We start from the raw sequence: 27,775 nt of genomic DNA, 5'->3' as shown, positions 1-27,775 counted from the left end.
ATCCAAGGTCAAAGCTGGGATGTCCGTGTAAATGTCCAGCGTCACGTCTTTAGCAGGAAAGTGAGAACGATGGCAGACAGTGGCTGCACGTTTAAATGTTCCAGTCAAAGAGAGGGAAAGTCCCATTTTCATCTGGAGACGCTTCTCTGTGGACATTCACACAGAAATAAACTTTTTCACCTTCTTTGGGTATCACGAACATGTTGAGTGATGCACGAATAAATTACAAAAATCCTCTTATCTGAATAGACCAAAAAAAGTCCTTAATGACGTAGAAGGGCCACCTTGCTAGCTAGCCTAATTAGCTTAGCTTTGTTGTTTCAAGCCAATTGAAAGCGATTGTAAAGTTAGTGTCACATGTTTCTGTCAATATTGATGCTTATTTTAATGCTGTATTTTCCTCACAGTCCGTCCATCATGAGGCCTCCTCTACACAGTAAAAGCCCAGATGTGCAGGCACTGCTAGCACTGGGTTAGCACTGGGTTAGCACTGGGTTAGCACTGCCACAAAACAGAGACGAGCAGATTTCTTTTAGATCCAGCTTCACATGTTACAGCTACAATCTGTCATCTGTCAGTGTCCTGGAGGCTTTTTGTTACTTTGCAATGTGAGTTACTTTATGTGCAGAATACGATTACCCAACCACCACTCACCATATCATGTTCCCATGACAACACACAACACTGAACAGGACATGCACAGGAAAACACGATAAGGAGGAACCCAACACAAGACCTTGCCACAAGAAAATCGGCTTTTGCAATGTCTCATGCAAAAAGGAAAAAAAAACAGTGCACAAAAATCTACTTGTAAGGCTCACAAGGCAAGAATAGATTTCAACCAAAAAGAATTCTGCCTTAAAGGATGCGTCTAAAAGCCCAGAATCCTGTCAATCTGTGTAGATTGGAGTCAGATTCCAGCTTTTACTGGCCTTGGGACCAAGGCAGCATGAGGGGCGTTAGCATGTAGCGCTGTCAGGCTTAGCTACAGTGAGATGAGCTGAGGGGGGAGACGGGGGGGGGGGGGGGGGGGGGGGGGGGGAAGGGGGATGTTAGCGAAACGCCAGTTAGCCGTTAGCATTTCAGTTACCCTACGGGCCTTGGTGGCCCTCTCACCTGGGATGACTGATATTGTTTTCAGGGCCCGCAGAACCCTGAAGGTTCGCAGTGCTGAGACATTGCCCAGGTCCACAAACTCTGTGACATATCTGCAAGGAAGGGAGGGGGAGGGAGGGGGGGGAGGGAAGGTTGGGGGGTGGGGGGGGTACCACACACGAGGCGTGACGAGACGAAAGGAGGGTCACGGGAAGGGGGGGCGGGGGTGGGAGAGGAGGGAATGGCAAACAGTCACGCACAGAGAACAAATGGCAGGTAGCAGCCTTACCTGGAATTACCGAGATAGTTTTCAAAGCTCGCAAAACTCTGAATGTGCGCAGAGCGGAAACATTGCCTAGGTTTACAAACTCTGTTATATACCTGCAGGATTAAATGCACAGTTACTACAAAACATCCAGACACATCAACCTGTCACACAGAAATTACAGCAGTATCATCATGAGTTATTCCTTCACATCAACAACAGAAGACTGTAGCGCTGAAGGCTTGGCTTAGCGTAGCTGGACTCACTGAAGCGGGAAACATATATAGGCCAAGATACTCCGAGCTTTAGGGGCTCGCATCCATTATGAGATCCAAGCTTTCCTACTAGCTCTCCTCAACTCTCTTCTTCTCTCTTTCAGCAGGACTTAACGCGCTGCTGGGCAGCGTTTGGCTGCTTAATCTGTGCCAGCTCATGTTAAGATGATGCTAACCACGCTTGTCATCATACTTACGCCATGAGTATAACACTGAAATCCAGCCAGTTCCACGGGTCCTGCAGGAAAGTGAACTTCCCCACACAGAAGCCGCGAGCCAGGATCTTTATGAGGGACTCGAAGGTGTAAATCCCTGTGAATGTGTACCTGATAAACAACACGGAGAGGAAATTAAAAACACACCAGGAGACATACTGACTTAGCTTCTGCAGGTGATGTGAATGCAGCAGTAAATCTCAACCTTGTTGCTTCCAGCCCCTCATTCTGCTGACACGGTGCTTGTCCTACCAATACACACGTCATTTACATGTGGCTTTCACGTTCTTCACATGTGAGTCACTCGTGGATCGCATACAAATGTTCCAAAAACGCATGTGCACGTGGTTTTCCTGTAAGGCTACATCAACTAGGTCCTACTATCCCAGGATAAGAGATGAGATGTGTCTGCACTGACAGAAAGAGAGGGATATCTGGGTACTTACTCTACATTCTTGGCCCAGTCTGGGGGATTACTCAGGGTCATGAACGTACAGTTGGTCAGGATGGTGAACATGATCAACATGCTGAACATCGTAGGAACAGAGTCAAGGAGCACAATCACACAAATCCCTGCAGTCATGGCGGAAGGTTGTTCATCAGTAACTGTTAAACCGTGTAAATTTACTGTTGCAAGCCAGACAAGGCGTTAGGTCTCCCTGATACACCGGTTCATCTGAATCAAGCTGCAACCTGAAAGGATATGAGTGCACCAAAACTCTAATAGCTATCCTCCTTAGAGGGTTGAAGGGGCTCAGGATGTACAAGGCAGAAGTGGCATTGAAACGGAAGATGGCCTTCCCTCGATTCAACACTATGAAGGTCTGAAAGAAAAGACAGAAAACGTTAAGTCTGCACCAAACAAGCCTTGTTTTAATAACCTCCTGATGACAGTATGTCTGCCGTCATGCGGCCAGCAGTGATCAAGGTGTGTGGTTGTTGTTCCAGAGTCAAACGCTACGAGGGATATGTTTCTGACACATTAGCTTAAGTGGTACTGCAGCTCAAATTAGCATTCAGCATTTCTCTTGGCCTTGACTTTAAAGGCTTGGCTTGTTGAAACAGCATGACTGAAAGACAAGACGCTAATGCACCAATCTGTTTAGGCAAACCTGTGTCTAAAAATAGCTCGTTTAAACAGGCCGTTATGCTAACAGATTAGCACACTCAGTGTGGACTTTCTCTATGTACAGAGTAGATTAAAGGCCTGCATGTTTTTTGGAAGGGAGGGCTATTAGAAATCTTTAGCTATCGGGGCCACTTATTAGCTACGTGGCTACTGTTAGCATTCTCTAGCTATCAAGGTTGTTAGCTACATAACTACAAATGTTTTTTGAGTTTTGGTTTCAAACATAAAATTAAAAAAAATCAGCAATCAAAGCATATTTTTATCTATATGCTACTGCTAGGAGGAGGGGGGGATGTTCTTGAACTACAAGGTTACCACTGTTTTGGAGAGTTTGTTTCTATGATATATATATATATATATATATATATATATATATATATATATATATATATATATATATATATATACATACACATATATATATATACATATATATATACATACATACACATATATATATATACATATATATATATATACATATATATATATATATATATATATATATATATATATATATATATATATATATATATATACACATATATATATATGTATATATATATATATATGTATATATATATGTATATATATATATACATATATATATATATATACACATATATATATATGTATATATATATATATATATATATATGTGTATGTATATATATATATATATATATATATATACATACACATATATATATATATATATACACACATATATACACACACACACATATATATATATAGATAGATAGATAGATAGATAGATAGATAGATAGATAGATAGATAGATAGATAGATAGATAGATAGATAGATATAGATATCTATCTCTCCACGACATGGAAGCTCCTGTCAGGCATCATAGCGGCTAAGGTAAGTGGGCACATGGATCAATACATGGCAGAGACACAGAAAGGCATTGGCAGAGGAACCACCGCCTGGATTGATTACTGGAAAGTCTACGACTTGATGCCACACACATAGATCCTGGAATGTCTGAAGCTGTACAAGATCAACGGCAGCATAAGGACCTTCGTTGCAAACTCAATGAGACTGTGGCAGAACACCCTAGACGCCAACTTCAAGCCAGTAACGCAAGCCTCCATCAAATGTGGCATATACCAAGGAGATGTCCTGTCCCTGCTGCTGTTCTGCATAGGCCTGAACCCTCTAAGCCAACTAATCAACAAGACTGGCTATGGATACCGACTCAGGAATGGAACCACCATCAGCCACCTCCTGTACATGGATGACATCAAGCTGTACGCTAAGAGTGAGCGGGACATCGACTCACTGATCCACACCACCAGGATCTACAGCAGGGACATCGGAATGTCATTCGGACTGGAGAAATGTGGGCGGATGATCACAAAGAGAGGGAAGGTAATCCATACGGAGGACATTGCACTCCCAGAGGGCAGGATAACAGATGTAGAGGAAAGCTACAAGTACCTGGGCATAACACAGGCGAATGGCAACCATGAAGAAGTCATAAGGAAAGCTGCCACAGCTACATACCTGCAGCGACTGAGGCAAGTACTGAGAAGACAGCTCAATGGCAAGAACAAGATCCGGGCAGTTAACAGCTACGCCCTGCCAGTGATCCGATACCCTGCTGGGATAATAAGCCGGCCAAAGGAGGAAGCTCAGACCACGGATGTCAGAACAGGGAAGTCCAGTGTCCAGCGACTAGACACTAAGCAGAAAGAAGGGGGCCGGGGACTGGTGAGCATCAAGGCCACTATCCAAGGTGAAACATCCAAGCTCCACGATACATCAGGAAGAGGGCACCGAGGGATGAAGCACCTAGTGAACGTCTCAGACAATGGAGTCTGGAGGAACACGTGATAGAAGAACCATCATGGGAGGAAAAGCCTCTGCATGGGATGTACCACCGGCAGATCACCGAAGTGGCCGATATAAACAAGTCCTATCAATGTCTGGAGAGGGTCTACCAAACCAGGCAGGATCCCAGATCTACCAGACCAGACAGGATCCCAGATCTACCATACCAGACAGGATCCCAGATCTACCAAACCAGGCAGGATCCCAGATCTACCAGACCAGGCAGGATCCCAGATCCACCATACCAGGCAGGATCCCAGATCCACCATACCAGGCAGGATCCCAGATCTACCACACCAGGCAGGATCCCAGATCTACCAAACCAGGCAGGATCCCAGATCTACCAAACCAGGCAGGATCCCAGATCTACCAGACCAGGCAGGATCCCAGATCTACCATACCAGGCAGGATCCCAGATCTACCAGACCAGGCAGGATCCCAGATCCACCATACCAGGCAGGATCCCAGATCTACCATACCAGACAGGATCCCAGATCTACCATACCAGACAGGATCCCAGATCTACCATACCAGACAGGATCCCAGATCTACCATACCAGGCAGGATCCCAGATCTACCATACCAGACAGGATCCCAGATCTACCATACCAGACAGGATCCCAGATCTACCAGACCAGACAGGATCCCAGATCTACCAGACCAGACAGGATCCCAGATCTACCAGACCAGGCAGGATCCCAGGTCTACCAGACCAGGCAGGATCCCAGATCTACCAGACCAGACAGGATCCCAGATCTACCATACCAGACAGGATCCCAGATCTACCAGACCAGGCAGGATCCCAGGTCTACCATACCAGACAGGATCCCAGATCTACCAGACCAGGCAGGATCCCAGGTCTACCAGACCAGGCAGGATCCCAGATCTACCAGACCAGACAGGATCCCAGATCTACCAGACCAGGCAGGATCCCAGATCTACCAGACCAGGCAGGATCCCAGATCTACCAGACCAGGCAGGATCCCAGATCTACCATACCAGGCAGGATCCCAGGTCTACCATACCAGGCAGGGTCCCAGATCTACCAGACCAGGCAGGGTCCCAGATCTACCATACCAGGCAGGATCCCAGATCTACCAGACCAGACAGGATCCCAGATCTACCAGACCAGGCAGGGTCCCAGATCTACCATACCAGACAGGATCCCAGATCTACCAGACCAGGCAGGATCCCAGATCCACCAGACCAGACAGGATCCCAGATCTACCAGACCAGGCAGGATCCCAGATCTACCAGACCAGGCAGGATCCCAGATCTACCAGACCAGGCAGGATCCCAGATCTACCAAACCAGGCAGGATCCCAGATCTACCAGACCAGGCAGGGTCCCAGATCTACCAAACCAGGCAGGATCCCAGATCTACCAGACCAGGCAGGATCCCAGATCTACCAGACCAGGCAGGATCCCAGATCTACCAGACCCGGCAGGATCCCAGGTCTACCAGACCAGGCAGGATCCCAGATCTACCATACCAGGCAGGATCCCAGATCCACCAGACCAGGCAGGATCCCAGATCCACCAGACCAGACAGGATCCCAGATCTACCAGACCAGGCAGGATCCCAGATCTACCAGACCAGGCAGGATCCCAGATCTACCAGACCAGACAGGATCCCAGATCTACCAGACCAGACAGGATCCCAGATCTACCAGACCAGACAGGATCCCAGATCTACCATACCAGGCAGGATCCCAGATCTACCATACCAGGCAGGATCCCAGATCTACCAGACCAGGCAGGATCCCAGATCTACCATACCAGACAGGATCCCAGATCTACCAGACCAGACAGGATCCCAGATCTACCATACCAGGCAGGATCCCAGATCTACCATACCAGACAGGATCCCAGATCTACCAGACCAGACAGGATCCCAGATCTACCATACCAGGCAGGATCCCAGATCTACCATACCAGGCAGGATCCCAGATCTACCATACCAGGCAGGATCCCAGATCTACCACACCAGGCGGGATCCCAGATCTACCATACCAGGCAGGATCCCAGGTCTACCATACCAGGCAGGGTCCCAGATCTACCAGACCAGGCAGGGTCCCAGATCTACCATACCAGGCAGGGTCCCAGATCTACCAGACCAGGCTGGATCCCAGATCTACCAGACCAGGCAGGATCCCAGATCTACCAGACCAGACAGGATCCCAGATCTACCAGACCAGACAGGATCCCAGATCTACCAGACCCGGCAGGATCCCAGATCTACCAGACCCGGCAGGATCCCAGGTCTACCAGACCAGGCAGGATCCCAGATCTAACATACCAGGCAGGGTCCCAGATCTACCAGACCAGGCAGGATCCCAGATCTACCAAACCAGGCAGGATCCCAGATCTACCAGACCAGGCAGGATCCCAGATCTACCAGACCAGGCAGGATCCCAGGTCTACCAGACCAGGCAGGATCCCAGATCTACCATACCAGGCAGGATCCCAGATCTACCAGACCAGACAGGATCCCAGATCTACCAGACCAGGCAGGGTCCCAGATCTACCAAACCAGGCAGGATCCCAGATCTACCAGACCAGGCAGGATCCCAGATCTACCAGACCAGGCAGGATCCCAGATCTACCAGACCCGGCAGGATCCCAGGTCTACCAGACCAGGCAGGATCCCAGATCTACCATACCAGGCAGGATCCCAGATCCACCAGACCAGGCAGGATCCCAGATCCACCAGACCAGACAGGATCCCAGATCTACCATACCAGGCAGGATCCCAGATCTACCAGACCAGACAGGATCCCAGATCTACCAGACCAGGCAGGGTCCCAGATCTACCAAACCAGGCAGGATCCCAGATCTACCAGACCAGGCAGGATCCCAGATCTACCAGACCAGACAGGATCCCAGATCTACCAGACCAGACAGGATCCCAGATCTACCAGACCAGACAGGATCCCAGATCTACCAGACCAGGCAGGATCCCAGATCTACCAGACCAGGCAGGATCCCAGATCTACCAGACCAGACAGGATCCCAGATCTACCAGACCAGGCAGGGTCCCAGATCTACCAGACCAGGCAGGATCCCAGATCTACCAAACCAGGCAGGATCCCAGGTCTACCAGACCAGGCAGGATCCCAGGTCTACCATACCAGGCAGGATCCCAGATCTACCAGACCAGGCAGGATCCCAGATCTACCATACCAGGCAGGATCCCAGATCCACCAGACCAGGCAGGATCCCAGATCCACCAGACCAGACAGGATCCCAGATCTACCAGACCAGGCAGGATCCCAGATCTACCAGACCAGACAGGATCCCAGATCTACCAGACCAGACAGGATCCCAGATCTACCAGACCAGACAGGATCCCAGATCTACCATACCAGGCAGGATCCCAGATCTACCATACCAGGCAGGATCCCAGATCTACCAGACCAGGCAGGATCCCAGATCTACCATACCAGACAGGATCCCAGATCTACCAGACCAGACAGGATCCCAGATCTACCATACCAGGCAGGATCCCAGATCTACCATACCAGACAGGATCCCAGATCTACCAGACCAGACAGGATCCCAGGTCTACCAGACCAGGCAGGATCCCAGATCTACCAGACCAGACAGGATCCCAGATCTACCAGACCAGGCAGGGTCCCAGATCTACCAAACCAGGCAGGATCCCAGATCTACCAGACCAGGCAGGATCCCAGATCTACCAGACCAGACAGGATCCCAGATCTACCAGACCAGACAGGATCCCAGATCTACCAGACCAGACAGGATCCCAGATCTACCAGACCAGGCAGGATCCCAGATCTACCAGACCAGGCAGGATCCCAGATCTACCAAACCAGGCAGGATCCCAGATCTACCATACCAGGCAGGATCCCAGATCCACCAGACCAGGCAGGATCCCAGATCCACCAGACCAGACAGGATCCCAGATCTACCATACCAGGCAGGATCCCAGATCTACCAGACCAGACAGGATCCCAGATCTACCAGACCAGGCAGGGTCCCAGATCTACCAAACCAGGCAGGATCCCAGATCTACCAGACCAGGCAGGATCCCAGATCTACCAGACCAGACAGGATCCCAGATCTACCAGACCAGACAGGATCCCAGATCTACCAGACCAGGCAGGATCCCAGATCTACCAGACCAGGCAGGATCCCAGATCTACCAGACCAGGCAGGATCCCAGATCTACCAGACCAGACAGGATCCCAGATCTACCAGACCAGGCAGGGTCCCAGATCTACCAGACCAGGCAGGGTCCCAGATCTACCAGACCAGGCAGGATCCCAGGTCTACCAGACCAGGCAGGATCCCAGGTCTACCATACCAGGCAGGATCCCAGATCTACCAGACCCGGCAGGATCCCAGGTCTACCAGACCAGGCAGGATCCCAGATCTACCATACCAGGCAGGATCCCAGATCTACCAGACCAGGCAGGATCCCAGATCCACCAGACCAGACAGGATCCCAGATCTACCAGACCAGGCAGGATCCCAGATCTACCAGACCAGGCAGGATCCCAGATCTACCAGACCAGGCAGGATCCCAGGTCTACCAGACCAGGCAGGATCCCAGATCTACCAGACCAGGCAGGATCCCAGATCTACCAGACCAGGCAGGATCCCAGATCCACCAGACCAGACAGGATCCCAGATCCACCAGACCAGACAGGATCCCAGATCTACCAGACCAGACAGGATCCCAGATCTACCAGACCAGGCAGGATCCCAGATCTACCAGACCAGGCAGGATCCCAGGTCTACCATACCAGGCAGGATCCCAGATCTACCAGACCAGGCAGGATCCCAGATCTACCAGACCAGGCAGGATCCCAGATCTACCATACCAGACAGGATCCCAGATCTACCATACCAGGCAGGATCCCAGATCTACCAGACCAGGCAGGATCCCAGATCTACCATACCAGACAGGATCCCAGATCTACCATACCAGGCAGGATCCCAGGTCTACCATACCAGGCAGGATCCCAGATCTACCAGACCAGGCAGGATCCCAGATCTACCATACCAGACAGGATCCCAGATCTACCAGACCAGACAGGATCCCAGATCTACCAGACCAGACAGGATCCCAGATCTACCAGACCAGGCAGGATCCCAGATCTACCAGACCAGGCAGGATCCCAGATCTACCAGACCAGACAGGATCCCAGATCTACCATACCAGGCAGGATCCCAGATCTACCATACCAGGCAGGATCCCAGATCTACCATACCAGACAGGATCCCAGATCTACCATACCAGGCAGGATCCCAGGTCTACCAGACCAGGCAGGATCCCAGATCTACCATACCAGACAGGATCCCAGATCTACCATACCAGGCAGGATCCCAGGTCTACCATACCAGGCAGGATCCCAGATCCACCAGACCAGACAGGATCCCAGATCTACCAGACCAGACAGGATCCCAGGTCTACCAGACCAGGCAGGATCCCAGATCCACCAGACCAGACAGGATCCCAGATCTACCAGACCAGGCAGGATCCCAGATCTACCAGACCAGGCAGGATCCCAGATCTACCAGACCAGACAGGATCCCAGATCTACCAGACCAGACAGGATCCCAGATCTACCAGACCAGACAGGATCCCAGATCTACCAGACCCGGCAGGATCCCAGGTCTACCAGACCAGGCAGGATCCCAGATCTACCAGACCAGGCAGGATCCCAGATCTACCAGACCAGGCAGGATCCCAGATCTACCAGACCAGGCAGGATCCCAGATCTACCAGACCAGACAGGATCCCAGATCTACCAGACCAGGCAGGGTCCCAGATCTACCAGACCAGGCAGGGTCCCAGATCTACCATACCAGGCAGGATCCCAGATCTACCATACCAGACAGGATCCCAGATCTACCATACCAGGCAGGATCCCAGATCTACCATACCAGACAGGATCCCAGATCTACCAGACCAGACAGGATCCCAGATCTACCATACCAGGCAGGATCCCAGATCTACCATACCAGGCAGGATCCCAGATCTACCATACCAGGCAGGATCCCAGATCTACCACACCAGGCAGGATCCCAGATCTACCATACCAGGCAGGATCCCAGGTCTACCAGACCAGGCAGGATCCCAGATCTACCAGACCAGGCAGGATCCCAGATCCACCAGACCAGACAGGATCCCAGATCTACCAGACCAGACAGGATCCCAGATCTACCAGACCAGGCAGGATCCCAGATCTACCAGACCAGGCAGGATCCCAGATCTACCATACCAGACAGGATCCCAGATCTACCAGACCAGACAGGATCCCAGATCTACCATACCAGGCAGGATCCCAGATCTACCATACCAGGCAGGATCCCAGATCTACCATACCAGGCAGGATCCCAGATCTACCAGACCAGACAGGATCCCAGATCTACCATACCAGGCAGGATCCCAGGTCTACCAGACCAGGCAGGATCCCAGATCTACCAGACCAGGCAGGATCCCAGATCCACCAGACCAGACAGGATCCCAGATCTACCAGACCAGGCAGGATCCCAGATCTACCAGACCAGGCAGGATCCCAGATCTACCAGACCAGACAGGATCCCAGATCTACCAGACCAGACAGGATCCCAGATCTACCAGACCAGACAGGATCCCAGATCTACCAGACCCGGCAGGATCCCAGGTCTACCAGACCAGGCAGGATCCCAGATCTACCAGACCAGGCAGGATCCCAGATCTACCAGACCAGGCAGGATCCCAGATCTACCAGACCAGACAGGATCCCAGATCTACCAGACCAGGCAGGGTCCCAGATCTACCAGACCAGGCAGGATCCCAGATCTACCAGACCAGACAGGATCCCAGATCTACCAGACCAGACAGGATCCCAGATCTACCAGACCAGGCAGGATCCCAGATCTACCATACCAGACAGGATCCCAGATCTACCAGACCAGGCAGGATCCCAGATCTACCAGACCAGGCAGGATCCCAGATCTACCAGACCAGGCAGGATCCCAGATCTACCAGACCAGACAGGATCCCAGATCTACCAGACCAGGCAGGATCCCAGGTGCAGACTATGCAAAGGAGCCCCTGAAACAATCCAGCACCTCACAGCAGGGTGCAAGATACTGGCAGGCAAAGAATACATGGAGCGCCATAACCAAGTAGCCGGCATAGTGTACAGGAACATCTGTACAGAATATGGACTGGAGACCCCTTAGTCTCAGTGGGAAACTCCCCCCAAGGTGGTGGAGAATGAGAGGACTAAGATCCTCTGGGACTTCCAGATCCAGACAGATAAAATGGTGGTGGCCAACCAAGCGGACATAGTGATCATGGGGAAGCAGCAGAGGAAAGCCGTAGTGATCGATGGATCCATCCCCAATGATGGAAATATCAGGAAAAAGGAGAAACTGGAGAAGTACCAAGGCCTCAAGGAAGACCTGGAGAAGGCCTGGAGGGTGGAAGCAACAGTAGTATCCATAGTGATGGGAGCACTGGGGGCCGTGTCCCCCCCACTGGAGACGTGGCTCCAACAGATACCTGGTGGAACATCAGACATCTTTAGATGACGGGTTGGGAAGGGTTCTGATTGGACAGAGGGTGCACGTGACGTATGACGTATACCGGAAATAAACAAAGTTGGCTCCCTGCTTCTCATCTTTTCAGTCGTAACTTGTAAAACTACATAACAAGAACCAGTTTCACCGCTATTTTTATTCTAAATGTGAAGTAGCAGCTCAACACCAGCATACTACTTGACTTTCTGCAGCAACTGAGAAGGAGAAGAAAGATAGACCACCGAACACGGGAGGCAACGTCATCGGGACAGGACAAGGTAACAAGCATGCTCAGAACGACCGGAGTTAACTTAGAGCAGAATGAAGGTTTACATGACAGAGGAATTAAATAGTTCGGGATTAAAATTGGAATAAAACAGACACTTACATCGGAATTTAATTCTAAATAGAAATCTGTATTAGGAATTGTTTACATGGTCGTTTTTCATAAGTTTAAAGCGGAACTTTTATTTGTAATTAAAGAGGAATTAAAACTCCCATGTAAACGTAGCAAAAGTCTGGGCTTCTTGCTAGCTCTGTGTCTATGAGGCTACAGCTCAGGAGGAAAATAAGTTCGTGATTTATGGGACATGTCATCTAAAAGCACTGTGAGCTGTCAGCATGTAACTAGAAAAAGCACCGTATGAGTACAGTTTATTCAGCATTTTTAATGTTGAGTTTAGTATATTTTTGTTTGTTTTGTAGCATTCTACTGGTTTCTATCAGGAGAACAGTGGTTGAGACGAGGATATCATGTCCCATTCTGGTCTACTTGCTTTTATTTTCCTGATATTTTCTTTTACAGTTATAAAACTGTTTTTACTTTATTTTCATGTGTCTTCAAAATGCTACATCAGCAGTTTAAATATATGTCAGAAATATCATCAGAGTAAAATATGTGTTAAACTGTTGGGTTGATTTGTAAAACAAGGGACTTGAAAGGTCTTTTTTACAGTATATTTGCAGTTTATTCTCTATAAAAGTCAAGAACTGAACTTGAAAACATTTATTTTGAGTATTTTTCTAATAAAACAAATGAATGTGAACACCTGCAGTGAAAAGACCCTGAAGTTTACACAGCTGCAGTCGGCGCAGCCATCGTCCAGTTTAACAGGTTTCAGCTTTGTGCAGCAGAACAAAGCCGACATTAACTTCATCCATCATAAGCAAACTGCAGCATTAGCATGGGGGCGCCTAGGTGCATTCAGCAGACCTCTTCACACGCTAAACATCACCAGCCTGACTTCAGACGTAACTGTCATGAGACAGACGGCTCTTATTTCAGGCTAAAACTGGGTTGTCATGTTAGCAGCTAATGCCAAGCCTGCATGTTAGCCAACGCTTTCAGCTAGCGCTGAGCCTGCAGCTCCCAAACATCCACGTTTCCAAACCTTTACTAACACCAGTGATGAGAGCGCAGACGGGTAGTTTTCATGATTCAGTGCATGAGTCATGCAGGCTGGCACCGTCAGAGTTTTCCTCAGAGGGTTTATCTGGGAAATTTCTCTCAGAAAGGATCTGAAGCAGTGAGACGAGAACAGACCTTCTGATTGCTGTAGTAGGGGTCCAGGTCCTCCAGAGGGGTGGACACCAGGTGTGGAGGGATGTCCCCATAGATGAAGGGAAGAGATTTCCCCGCCTCCAGGTCACTGTTGGGCTTGGGCCCGTTTTCATCGTCGCTGTCGCTGCGGCGCTCCGCCCGAGGTCTCCGGGCCTCCTCCTCAGCGATGCACCTCTCGATGGCGGCCAGAGACTCGGGGACGAAGGGGCGGAAGCTGTCAGGTCCGGGCGGTACAAGCAGCTGTGCCATCTTGTCATCCTGCTTCTTCAGAGGGCAGCGAGGGGCTCAGCTGGGGAGGAGAGCTGCAGAGGAAGAGGGATGGAAACAAGGAGTATCTGTATGAAGTATGAACTTCAATGGTGATGTTGTGTGCCCTCATTCAATGGTGTCGTGGGAAGAGAATCCTGTTTTGCAGAGCTGCTTGCTTATATCACTGAAGAAGGTAAACTGCTGCGTGTGAAACAACAAAAGTGATGGTCTCATGGTGTGTGTGTGTGTGTGTGTGGGGATGGTTGACCACCTCCCTAGCGCTCCCACGTTATGTTGCAGAATGAGGGGTATTAAAGCGGGGAAGTCCCGGACTTCGGTGGAGCCTGCTGCGGGTCTATTCTGATCAGGACGCCCAGCTGGTTTTGGCACTCTCTACCGGGGTTGTGGGCTCCCCAACCTATCCGTGTTACGGTAAGAGCTGGGAACTGAAAAGTGCCTTAACCGATGTGCTGCAAGGTTAATAAAACGCTGAGTTAATCATTGGGCAGAGAGTTTGTGTGTTCATTATTTGCCGACTTCCTACGATCCTGCAAAATAAATAAAAGTGTTTCATTACACTGTATCAGCAGTTATCATTTCATCCACCTGTATCAGCAGATATCATTTCATCCATCTGTATCAGCAGATATCATTTCATCCACCTGTATCAGCAGATATCATTTCATCCATCTGTATCAGCAGATATCATTTCATCCACCTGTATCAGCAGATATCATTTCATCCGCCTGTATCAGCAGTTATCATTTCATCCATCTGTATCAGCAGATATCATTTCATCCATCTGTATCAGCAGATATCATTTCATCCATCTGTATCAGCAGATATCATTTCATCCACCTGTATCAGCAGTTATCATTTCATCCATCTGTATCAGCAGATATCATTTCATCCATCTGTATCAGCAGATATCATTTCATCCATCTGTATCAGCAGATATCATTTCATCCACCTGTATCAGCAGATATCATTTCATCCACCTATATCAGCAGATATCATTTCATCCACCTGTATCAGCAGATATCATTTCATCCACCTGTATCAGCAGATATCATTTCATCCACCTGTATCAGCAGATATCATTTCATCCGCCTGTATCAGCAGTTATCATTTCATCCACCTGTATCAGCAGATATCATTTCATCCGCCTGTATCAGCAGTTATCATTTCATCCATCTGTATCAGCAGATATCACTTCATCCATCTGTATCAGCAGATATCATTTCATCCATCTGTATCAGCAGATATCACTTCATCCACCTGTATCAGCAGATATCATTTCATCCACCTGTATCAGCAGATATCATTTCATCCATCTGTATCAGCAGATATCATTTCATCCACCTGTATCAGCAGATATCATTTCATCCATCTGTATCAGCAGATATCACTTCATCCATCTGTATCAGCAGATATCATTTCATCCACCTGTATCAGCAGATATCATTTCATCCATCTGTATCAGCAGATATCATTTCATCCATCTGTATCAGCAGATATCATTTCATCCACCTGTATCAGCAGATATCATTTCATCCATCTGTATCAGCAGATATCACTTCATCCACCTGTATCAGCAGATATCACTTCATCCATCTGTATCAGCAGATATCATTTCATCCATCTGTATCAGCAGATATCATTTCATCCATCTGTATCAGCAGATATCATTTCATCCACCTGTATCAGCAGATATCATTTCATCCACCTGTATCAGCAGATATCATTTCATCCATCTGTATCAGCAGATATCATTTCATCCACCTGTATCAGCAGATATCATTTCATCCATCTGTATCAGCAGATATCATTTCATCCACCTGTATCAGCAGATATCATTTCATCCACCTGTATCAGCAGATATCATTTCATCCGCCTGTATCAGCAGATATCAATTCATCCATCTGTATCAGCAGATATCACTTCATCCACCTGTATCAGCAGATATCATTTCATCCGCCTGTATCAGCAGATATCATTTCATCCATCTGTATCAGCAGATATCATTTCATCCACCTGTATCAGCAGATATCATTTCATCCGCCTGTATCAGCAGATATCATTTCATCCGCCTGTATCAGCAGATATCATTTCATTCACCTGTATCAGCAGATATCATTTCATCCGCCTGTATCAGCAGATATCATTTCATCCGCCTGTATCAGCAGATATCATTTCATCCGCCTGTATCAGCAGATATCACTTCATCCACCTGTATCAGCAAATATCATTTCATCTACCTGTACCAGCAGATATCAATTCATCCATCTGTATCAGCAGATATCATTTCATCCGCTTGTATCAGCAGATATCATTTCATCCGCCTGTATCAGCAGATATCACTTCATACACCTGTATCAGCAGATATCATGTCATCCGCCTGTATCAGCAGATATCATTTCATCCACCTGTGTCAGCAGATATCATTTCATTCACCTGTATCAGCAGATATCATTTCATCCACCTGTATCAGCAGATATCATTTCATCCACCTGTATCAGCAGATATCATTTCATCCATCTGTATCAGCAGATATCATTTCATCCGCCTGTATCAGCAGATATCATTTCATCCACCTGTATCAGCAGATATCATTTCATCCACCTGTATCAGCAGATATCATTTCATCCACCTGTATCAGCAGATATCATTTCATCCGCCTGTATCAGCAGATATCATTTCATCCACCTGTATCAGCAGATATCAATTCATCCATCTGTATCAGCAGATATCATTTCATTCACCTGTATCAGCAGATATCATTTCATTCACCTGTATCAGCAGATATCAATTCATCCATCTGTATCAGCAGATATCATTTCATCCGCCTGTATCAGCAGATATCATTTCATCCGCCTGTATCAGCAGATATCATTTCATCCGCCTGTATCAGCAGATATCATTTCATCCGCCTGTATCAGCAGATATCATTTCATCCGCCTGTATCAGCAGATATCATTTCATCCGCCTGTATCAGCAGATATCATTTCATCCGCCTTTATCAGCAGATATTATTTCATCCGCCTGTATCAGCAGATATCACTTCATCCACCTGTATCAGCAAATATAATTTCATCTACCTGTATCAGCAAATATCATTTCATCCACCTGTATCAGCAGATATCATTTCATCTACCTGTATCAGCAAATATCATTTCATCCACCTGTATCAGCAGATATCATTTCATCCGCCTGTATCAGCAGATATCATTTCATCCACCTGTATCAGCAAATATCATTTCATCCATCTGTATCAGCAGACATCATTTCATCCATTTGTATCAGCAGATATCATGCTAGTAACAGAATGCTTCTCACCATTAATGGCATGAAGGAAAGTATTTAGGCTTTTGTGGTTTATTTGCAGATGAGTTCAGAGACATTTATCATTTATAACAAAATTACCTTCTTTATAATGTGTCTAAATCAATTCAGGAAGCATTTAGTGAGTCAGGGATCCCTTTTCCTTCAGAGCATTCAGCAAATCCCCTCTCGCATTCGCAGCTAGTACTAAGATTGTAACCTCTAACATTAGCAGCTAGTGCTAAGACTGTTACCTCTAAGATTAGCAGCTAGCACTAAGACTGTAACCTCTAATGTTAGCAGCTAGCACTAAGACTGTTACCTCTAACATTAGCAGCTAGCACTAAGACTGTAACCTCTAACGTTAGCAGCTAGCACTAAGACTGTTACCTCTAACATTAGCAGCTAGCACTAAGACTGTAACCTCTAACGTTAGCAGCTAGCACTAAGACTGTAACCTCTAATGTTAGCAGCTAGCACTAAGACTGTAACCTCTAACGTTAGCAGCTAGCACTAAGACTGTAACCTCTAATGTTAGCAGCTAGCACTAAGACTGTAACCTCTAACGTTAGCAGCTAGCACTAAGACTGTAACCTCTAACGTTAGCAGCTAGCACTAAGACTGTAACCTCTAACGTTAGCAGCTAGCACTAAGACTGTAACCTCTAACGTTAGCAGCTAGCACTAAGACTGTAACCTCTAACGTTAGCAGCTAGCACTAAGACTGTAACCTCTAACATTAGCAGCTAGCACTAAGACTGTAACCTCTAATGTTAGCAGCTAGCAATAAGACTGTTACCTCTAACGTTAGCAGCTAGCACTAAGACTGTAACCTCTAACGTTAGCAGCTAGCACTAAGTCTGTAACCACTAACATTAGCAGCTAGCACTAAGACTGTAACCTCTAACGTTAGCAGCTAGCACTAAGTCTGTAACCACTAACATTAGCAGCTAGCACTAAGACCGTAACGTCTAACGTTAGCAGCTAGCACTAAGACCGTAACCTCTAACGTTAGCAGCTAGCACTAAGACTGTAACCTCTAACGTTAGCAGCTAGCACTAAGACCGTAACCTCTAACGTTAGCACCTAGCACTAAGACTGTAACCTGTAACATTAGCAGCTAGCACTAAGACTGTAACCTCTAATGTTAGCAGCTAGCACTAAGACTGTAACCTCAAACGTGAGCAGCTAGCACTAAGACTGTAACCTCTAACATTAGCAGCTAGCACTAAGACTGTAACCTCTAACATTAGTAGCTAGCACTAAGACTGTTACCTCTAATGTTAGCAGCTAGCACTAAGACCGTAACCTCTAACGTTAGCAGCTAGCACTAAGACTGTAACCTGTAACGTTAGCAGCTAGCACTAAGACTGTAACCTCTAACATTAGCAGCTAGCACTAAGACTGTAACCTCTAACATTAGCAGCTAGCACTAAGACTGTAACCTCTAACATTAGCAGCTAGCACTAAGACTGGGCTCGCACGTTGGCAACCAGAGACCAGTTATAGACCACATTTTTATCTTTTCAGAAAAGGGTCAATATATGTAATTTAATAAATAAAAGGATGCTGGTTTACAGCTGAAGCTAATTTCCAGCTTCAGTCTCGGCACGCCAACGCAATGCAGTAAAAAGTTCAGAAGGTGATTTCAGTGCATAATTATCCTGACTTTCACGAGGCAGTGGATTTGTCCAACAGAACCGAATCGTTTTCATTCCTGGATTGTTTCTCGAACACGTCGATCTACCTCCATACTTATAAAAAGCAGAAGAAGCTCGGAGTATGTTGCAGACTTTCAGACACATGCAGAATCTAAGTGAGGGGAGGGTTGCATGAAAGTCGCTCTGGTGATGGTTGGGCTAATTAGCATATTCATAAATCAGCACATCATAAAAGAGACAAAGGTGTCTGTCATTTTATGGCACCGAGGGATTATTTTCATGGAAAATCTGAGAATGGGTCATTTTTTACATTTAATCATTTTTTTAAAAAAAAGTGACATCTTCATGTTGATGTTTTGCTGCTCGAGGCTTCATGTCTGATTCAGTCTGGTTTCTGCCAGAAGAACTCAGACCTTTGTTGTCTTCACATCTCCAGTAAAAACTCTTTTTCTGAGGCGTAACATGTCAGCAGGTCTGATAGACGTGTAATCCAGACATCTGGAAGGCAGGAAACCTTTGAAAGGAGCGCATTATGCATGCTAACGGTTCAGAGTGACTAACACCATCCTGAGAGCCGCTCTGTGTGACAACAGTCTGACGTTTGCAGTTTTATAACTGCAGACCGATGAAAAGGACTCACAAGGTAAAATAAAACATACTTTGTTTTGTTTTTCCGATGACAATAAACCAGAATTTGTGAAGTGTAATGACGAAGCTAAGATGGAGGCTGTAAAATGCTAAAGTAGCAGCATCTAGCTCTGCAAACATTCTTATTATTTACCGTTTCGGCTGCATTTTATTAAAACAAGTAAATAAGATGATGGAGATAACTGCATGTTCATGTCGAATGTGAAATAGAAATAAAGTAGCCTGGTTGTTAAAAACATTGCATGTCTACTTTTTATATTTCACATAAAAATTATAATACGTGTTTTTGGTTTTTTTTTTTGTTTCATTTTAGTGAAAACAAATTGGAAAAATAATAATTTTCAACAAATATCATCTAAACTAAAGCAGTTTTAATTCCTAAACCTAAAAGATTGTGGTGTAAACCTGACCAAGTGGCACAAAAGTTCCCAAATACTGTAAAAATATTTATCTAACTGCAAATAAAATGATTTACTGGCCTCTAGTACTGCTAATAAAACACATCTTAGCACTGTTTAACCGATTTCCCTTCCTTTTGAAAATGAAAAAGAAAAATTACAGGTATAATTACAAATTTCCATGTGTTATGTAAAATAACAATAAAACACCTTTACTGTGGGAAAAACATTTATCTTCTGTTGTTTTAATAAGACCATATAAAATAATTTCACATCACGGTTAATAAAGAAATTTTATTGGAAATATTGGAAGAAGCTAAACTGAACCAAGAGAGAATATTTCTGTGTAAACTTGATCTAATGGAAAGAAAATCCAAATACTGTCCATAAATTTTTACTCTTCATTTCAAATTTAATTTCTAATTATTAAATTGGAAATGTATCATTTTATTAATTAGATGATGACTAGTTTTCATTATTACATGATAAATAAATTAATACCAAGCTTCCATAGTGTTCTGACTGCAGTTTTATATCAATTTATACTTAATATTTTACATTAAAACATTTGAAAACCAAAAGTCAAAGTAAAGAAATAAACTGAATTATTTTGATGGAAACTTTATTTTTTTTCCTGTTTTTTAAACATATTTTCCTCCCAGGTGCTGAAATATTAGCAGATAATTGTGTGTAATCGGACCGGTTTCTATTCGTCTCATAAGGAAAGAAACGGCGTTACGAAGACGACCAGCAGCCAGATCCTCGACGGCGGCGCCTTCACAACCACCAGGCTCGTCCCGTTCCCACAGGAACTGGTGAGAAACCAGACAAACACGCCGGTGTTTCCCAGCTCCTTCTGGGAGAAACAACCGCCTCACAAAAACAGCCACCATGCTCCTTCTGACAGGCCGACGATGAACACCATTTTAATCTGCTCCATGAAGCGCGGGGAGGCTAGGAGGTGGAAACGTGCTTTATGAACATTTTCACTCTTTCCATGAGAAGATTACAGGACTGACGTCAGTTTAGAGAAGGACTGAAGAACGCGACGTGGAACAAAACTGCTTCTGGTTCTTTTATAAAGGAGAAATCTTTTCACTTTGGGCTTGTTTTAAATCACATTTCATATTTTACACCTCGTTTGTACATTTAGAATAAAAAATCCTCTGTCATGTCCGAGCAGGACGTCTTTCAGCTGAACGTTTCGCCGTTTGTGTCGTCTGTGTTTACGCTGGACGCAGACGACGGATACAGACCGACAGTTTCGTACGTTCAAGCTTAGCCGTCACATGACGCAGGAAACAGAACAATACCACCAGAAACCACTGGGGGCAGCGTTGAGTTGCGCAGCTGCAACACAACCAGAGACAAGCACAAACCAGAGAAGAAGAAGAACAAGTGGATGATGCAGAAACCGCCAAATAATAAATACTTGAAGAAGAAGAAGAAAGCCATGTAGCAACCTCCCAAGGCCGGACTGACCCCAGGACCAGATCAGAACTCAGGATTTTCTCTTTCAAAGGAAGTCCGTCCACATGTCTCCGACACAGAGATCCATGGAGGCCATCAGATCCATCTCAATCCGGCAGACAGACCTCCACGTTAAACCAGGAACCCTGCTGGTTTTATCCTGTTCCTGGTAGGAAATGTCGACACAGACAGACTGTGGACCCTGGTAAGAGCCTGTTGTCCATCAACCAGGAGGTCCCTCTGTATCCACAGCACACAGAGACCAGATTCCAGAGCAGGACCTTCAAGCTCTGAACTCTAAAACTGTATAAAATACTGGATGTATCCTCAGCACACCTGGATAAATGGACTCTTCTTCCTTTCTAAATTAATCCAAGACTTTGATTGTTTTTCAGATGTGAAATCCACAGAAGTTAGCAAGTTAGTTAATTTCTGTGATTCCTTGGATGGAGCAATGGCGCCATCTAGCAGACCCCCTCGGACAGGTTGAGATATGCATTTCAGGCTGATTAAATACCCCGTGATTAACATTATATGCTGCTGTTATTGACGACTCTGACTCAAAGTAAGAACTTTCATTCATTCATTTTCTAAACCACTAAATCCCATTCAGGGTCGCGGGGAAGCTGGAGCCTATCCCTGCTGGCGTTTTGGGTGAAAGGAACGTAGTATTTTTAACAAACCTTCAGACCCCATGTCCTGACCCCTGCGCTCTGATTGGATAATCTAAACTCCGCCCCAGAGCGACGGCAAATTTAACCACACATCTCCGCTCTCTTCTTTATTTCATTTCTTTGTTCGTTTTCCTCTTGGTTCTTTTACTCTTCTTTCATTTCACTTTTTCTCCGTCGCCGTGTTCGTTTTTTATTACAGTACGTCCGCTAGCTCGACCGCTCAGCACCAGAAAACCAATTCTGGCCGAACAACTTTTTGTTTCTGAGACATCATCAAGTCACAGTCCGGCCTCCCCGAGACTGCAACGTACGGACGACCCGAACGTTACCGGTCCAACGATCCCAGGACGACCCGAACGTTACCGGTCCAACCATCCCAGGACGACCCGAACGTTACCGGTCCAACCATCCCAGGACGACCCGAACGTTACCGGTCCAACCATCCCAGGACGACCCGAACGTTACCGGTCCAACGATCCCAGGACGACCCGAACGTTACCGGTCCAACCATCCCAGGACGACCCGAACGTTACCGGTCCAACCATCCCAGGACGACCCGAACGTTACCGGTCCAACCATCCCAGGACGACCCGAACGTTACCGGTCCAACCATCCCAGGACGACCCGAACGTTACCGGTCCAACCATCCCAGGACGACCCGAACGTTACCGGTCCAACCATCCCAGGACGACCCGAACGTTACCGGTCCAACCATCCCAGGACGACCCGAACGTTACCGGTCCAACCATCCCAGGACGACCCGAACGTTACCGGTCCAACCATCCCAGGACGACCCGAACGTTACCGGTCCAACCATCCCAGGACGACCCGAACGTTACCGGTCCAACCATCCCAGGACGACCCGAACGTTACCGGTCCAACCATCCCAGGACGACCCGAACGTTACCGGTCCAACCATCCCAGGACGACCCGAACGTTACCGGTCCAACCATCCCAGGACGACCCGAACGTTACCGGTCCAACCATCCCAGGACGACCCGAACGTTACCGGTCCAACCATCCCAGGACGACCCGAACGTTACCGGTCCAACCATCCCAGGACGACCCGAACGTTACCGGTCCAACCATCCCAGGACGACCCGAACGTTACCGGTCCAACCATCCCAGGACGACCCGAACGTTACCGGTCCAACCATCCCAGGACGACCCGAACGTTACCGGTCCAACCATCCCAGGACGACCCGAACGTTACCGGTCCAACCATCCCAGGACGACCCGAACGTTACCGGTCCAACCATCCCAGGACGACCCGAACGTTACCGGTCCAACCATCCCAGGACGACCCGAACGTTACCGGTCCAACCATCCCAAGACTTTGCCGGCATCCGTGGATTCTAATCAGAGTTGGGTCCAGCTTCAGACGCCGAACCGGGCGGTTCCGGGCGGTTCCGGGCAGTTCCAGGCGGTTCCAGGCAATTCCAGGCGGTTCCAGGCAGTTCCAGGCAGTTCCAGGCGGTTCCGGGCGGTTCCAGGCGGTTCCAGGCAGTTCCAGGCGGTTCCAGGCAGTTCCAGGCGGTTCCGGGCGGTTCCAGGCGGTTCCGGGCGGTTCCAGGCGGTTCCAGGCAGTTCCAGGCGGTTCCAGGCAGTTCCGGGCGGTTCCAGGCGGTTCCAGGCGGTTCCAGGCAGTTCCAGGCGGTTTCAGGCAGTTCCAGGCGGTTCCAAGCAGTTCCAGGCGGTTCCGGGCGGTTCCAGGCAGTTCCAGGCGGTTCCAGGCAGTTCCAGGCGGTTTCAGGCAGTTCCAGGCGGTTCCAGGCAGTTCCAGGTGGTTCCGGGCGGTTCCAGGCGGTTCCAGGCAGTTCCAGGCGGTTCCAGGCAGTTCCAGGCGGTTCCGGGCAGTTCCAGGCGGTTCCGGGCGGTTCCAGGCAGTTCCAGGCAGTTCCAGGCGGTTCCAGGCAGTTCCGGGCGGTTCCAGGCAGTTCCAGGCGGTTCCAGGCAGTTCCAGGCGGTTCCAGGCAGTTCCAGGCGGTTCCAGGCGGTTCCGGGCGGTTCCAGGCGGTTCCGGGCGGTTCCAGGCAGTTCCGGGCGGTTCCAGGCAGTTCCAGGCGGTTCCAAGCAGTTCCAGGCGGTTCCAGGCAGTTCCGGGCGGTTCCAGGCAGTTCCGGGCGGTTCCGGGCGGTTCCAGGCAGTTCCGGGCGGTTCCGGGCGGTTCCAGGCAGTTCCGGGCGGTTCCGGGCAGTTCCAGGAGGTTCCGGGCGGTTCCGGGCAGTTCCAGGAGGTTCCGGGCGGTTCCAGGCAGTTCCAGGAGGTTCCAGGCAGTTCCAGGAGGTTCCAGGCAGTTCCAGGCGGTTCCAGGCAGTTCCAGGCAGTTCCAGGCGGTTCTAGGCAGTTCCAGGCAGTTCCAGGCGGTTCTAGGCAGTTCCAGGCAGTTCCAGGAGGTTCCAGGCAGTTCCGGACGGTTCCAGGCAGTTCCAGGAGGTTCCAGGCAGTTCCAGGCAGTTCCAGGCAGTTCCAGGAGGTTCCAGGAGGTTCCAGGCGGTTCTAGGCAGTTCCAGGTGGTTCCAGGCGGTTCTAGGCAGTTCCAGGCAGTTCCAGGCGGTTCCAGGCAGTTCCAGGCAGTTCCAGGAGGTTCCAGGCAGTTCCAGGTGGTTCCAGGCGGTTCTAGGCAGTTCCAGGCGGTTCCAGGCAGTTCCAGGCGGTTCCAGGCAGTTCCAGGCGGTTCCAGGCGGTTCCGGGCGGTTCCAGGCAGTTCCAGGTGGTTCCAGGCAGTTCCAGGCGGTTCCAGGCAGTTCCAGGCAGTTCCAGGCGGTTCCAGGCAGTTCCAGGCGGTTCCAGGCAGTTCCGGGCGGTTCCAGGCAGTTCCGGGCGGTTCCGGGCGGTTCCAGGCAGTTCCGGGCGGTTCCGGGCGGTTCCAGGCAGTTCCGGGCGGTTCCGGGCAGTTCCAGGAGGTTCCGGGCGGTTCCGGGCAGTTCCAGGAGGTTCCGGGCGGTTCCAGGCAGTTCCAGGAGGTTCCAGGCAGTTCCAGGAGGTTCCAGGCAGTTCCAGGCGGTTCCAGGCAGTTCCAGGCAGTTCCAGGCGGTTCTAGGCAGTTCCAGGCAGTTCCAGGCGGTTCTAGGCAGTTCCAGGCAGTTCCAGGAGGTTCCAGGCAGTTCCGGACGGTTCCAGGCAGTTCCAGGAGGTTCCAGGCAGTTCCAGGCAGTTCCAGGCAGTTCCAGGAGGTTCCAGGAGGTTCCAGGCGGTTCTAGGCAGTTCCAGGTGGTTCCAGGCGGTTCTAGGCAGTTCCAGGCAGTTCCAGGCGGTTCCAGGCAGTTCCAGGCAGTTCCAGGAGGTTCCAGGCAGTTCCAGGTGGTTCCAGGCGGTTCTAGGCAGTTCCAGGCGGTTCCAGGCAGTTCCAGGCGGTTCCAGGCAGTTCCAGGCGGTTCCAGGCGGTTCCGGGCGGTTCCAGGCAGTTCCAGGTGGTTCCAGGCAGTTCCAGGCGGTTCCAGGCAGTTCCAGGCAGTTCCAGGCGGCTCCTGACTTCTGTGGAGGTCCCCTTTGGACAAGTATCAGGCCGACCACTGAGTCCTTGTCTACTGGCTAAGCGGATCGGGTTGTCGACCACCGAGGCGCTGAAGGAAGGCCGACCCATAATTCCACTGTCTCCGATCACCAGCTGGTGTTTTAGCAGAAGCTTCCCTTTCTAACCCCCCCCCCCCCCCCCCCGCGGTATCCGCCTGATAGTCTACCCTCATATAAGACTAGTTCATTTCATTAGACTAACCATCTTTCCAACCTTCCTAGTTGTTCAAGCGTGTAACTGCTGACATAACTTTACCTTTAAACATTTTATTTTACATTTTTGTTGTTATTTGATGCTTGCTGACGCTAATTCTGGTTTATCTGATTCATTTCATTTGTGCCTGATGATTTTAACCGGTGTGGTTATTATTAAAGTGTGTTATATTTTAAGAAGTCGTGGTAGTGTGATCGATCTTTAAGGAAGTGATTTGTTCCCTCTGACGAGAACATACAGTAAGCGTATTCTGAGACTGATGGTTATCTGTTATTAGACAAATATCATTGTCATATTACGGTATTCCCTGCCTGACCGTATGACACATTTAGGGCTGGGTTAATAATAAACACCCACTGTCACTCAGACATTGTATCACGGATTAACGTTAAAGAGAATACGCTACAGCTAAAAAAAATGTTTTTCCTCTTCTTCTGGTGTTTCTGGATGATTGTAAACACCTTTATAGCGATGCGTTCGCAACTGAACAGGACTCAGCACTGCCCCTAGTGGATAAACTGAGTAACCATGGCAATGTAAAGTATGAAATAGAAGAGTGAGAATGGCGACACATGACCACGTCTGAATCGGACGTGAGGGAGCAGAACTGTTGGACTGGGATATACCTGCGGTTCGGTGACATCTGAGCGCTGCACTGCCCTCTGCTGGAGGTGTGCGGTAAAAACCATGCTAACGTTGAGGTGTTGTTTGAAACAAACGTGCTCATTTTCATACGTCAGGGCGTGGAGACGGAGAGCCAGATGTTCCCAGAAGACCTGAAGCTGCTGGAAGGACTTCACGTCAAAACCTTTTATCACGTTCTGAGATTCCTGATCTGCACCTCAGAATCATTTACAATAAATATCTCATCGCCACGAGAACGGAGGCGGGAAGTCCCAAGCATCACGGTCTGCAGAGAGACGGTCTGCAGAGAGACGGTCTGTAGAGAGACGGTCTGCAGAGAGACGGTCTGTAGAGAGACGGTCTGCAGAGAGACGGTCTGCAGAGAGACGGTCTGTAGAGAGACGGTCTGCAGAGAGACGGTCTGCAGAGAGACGGTCTGTAGAGAGACGGTCTGCAGAGAGACGGTCTGCAGAGAGACGGTCTGCAGAGAGACGGTCTGCAGAGAGACGGTCTGTAGAGAGACGGTCTGCAGAGAGACGGTCTGTAGAGAGACGGTCTGCAGAGAGACGGTCTGCAGAGAGACGGTCTGGAGAGAGACGGTCTGTAGAGAGACGGTCTGTAGAGAGACGGTCTGCAGAGAGACGGTCTGCAGAGAGACGGTCTGGAGAGAGAGACGGTCTGGAGAGAGAGACGGTCTGGAGAGAGACGGTCTGTAGAGAGACGGTCTGTAGAGAGACGGTCTGTAGAGAGAGACGGTCTGTAGAGAGACGGTCTGTAGAGAGACGGTCTGTAGAGAGACGGTCTGTAGAGAGAGACGGTCTGTAGAGAGACGGTGTGTAGAGAGACGGTCTGCAGAGAGACGGTCTGCAGAGAGAGACGGTCTGGAGAGAGAGACGGTCTGGAGAGAGACGGTCTGTAGAGAGACGGTCTGTAGAGAGACGGTCTGTAGAGAGAGACGGTCTGTAGAGAGACGGTGTGTAGAGAGACGGTCTGCAGAGAGACGGTCTGTAGAGAGAGACGGTCTGTAGAGAGACGGTCTGTAGAGAGACGGTCTGCAGAGAGACGGT

The 27,775-nt window shown here is 48.7% G+C and overlaps 1 protein-coding gene across 3 annotated transcripts in view; it reads right to left on the bottom strand.

The window, feature by feature from the left end:
* The window catches only part of LOC306773965 (sodium channel protein type 2 subunit alpha-like), a gene marked incomplete at both ends in the record, with an annotated part of 103,422 nt that extends 89,239 nt beyond the window's left edge, over positions 1-14,183 (bottom strand). For 2 of the 3 annotated variants that reach the window (XM_079263919.1, XM_079263917.1), the window contains 5 exons: positions 1,385-1,476; positions 1,833-1,961; positions 2,297-2,377; positions 2,544-2,674; positions 13,917-14,183. In XM_079263919.1, coding sequence (XP_079120045.1) covers positions 1,385-1,476; positions 1,833-1,961; positions 2,297-2,377; positions 2,544-2,674; positions 13,917-14,183 — 700 coding nt within the window. Of the gene's footprint in view, positions 1-1,116; positions 1,209-1,384; positions 1,477-1,832; positions 1,962-2,296; positions 2,378-2,543; positions 2,675-13,916 lie in introns of all 3 variants that reach the window. The other variant, XM_079263918.1, reaches the window with a different exon arrangement.
* Between the last annotated feature and the right edge of the window lie 13,592 nt (positions 14,184-27,775).

Source organism: Telmatherina bonti, assembly GCF_933228915.1.
Source record: "Telmatherina bonti genome assembly, chromosome: 24".
Lineage (NCBI taxonomy): Eukaryota > Metazoa > Chordata > Actinopteri > Atheriniformes > Telmatherinidae > Telmatherina > Telmatherina bonti.
The sequence above is the reverse complement of the archived record's forward strand: the minus strand, read 5'-3'. Positions and strand labels throughout refer to the sequence as shown.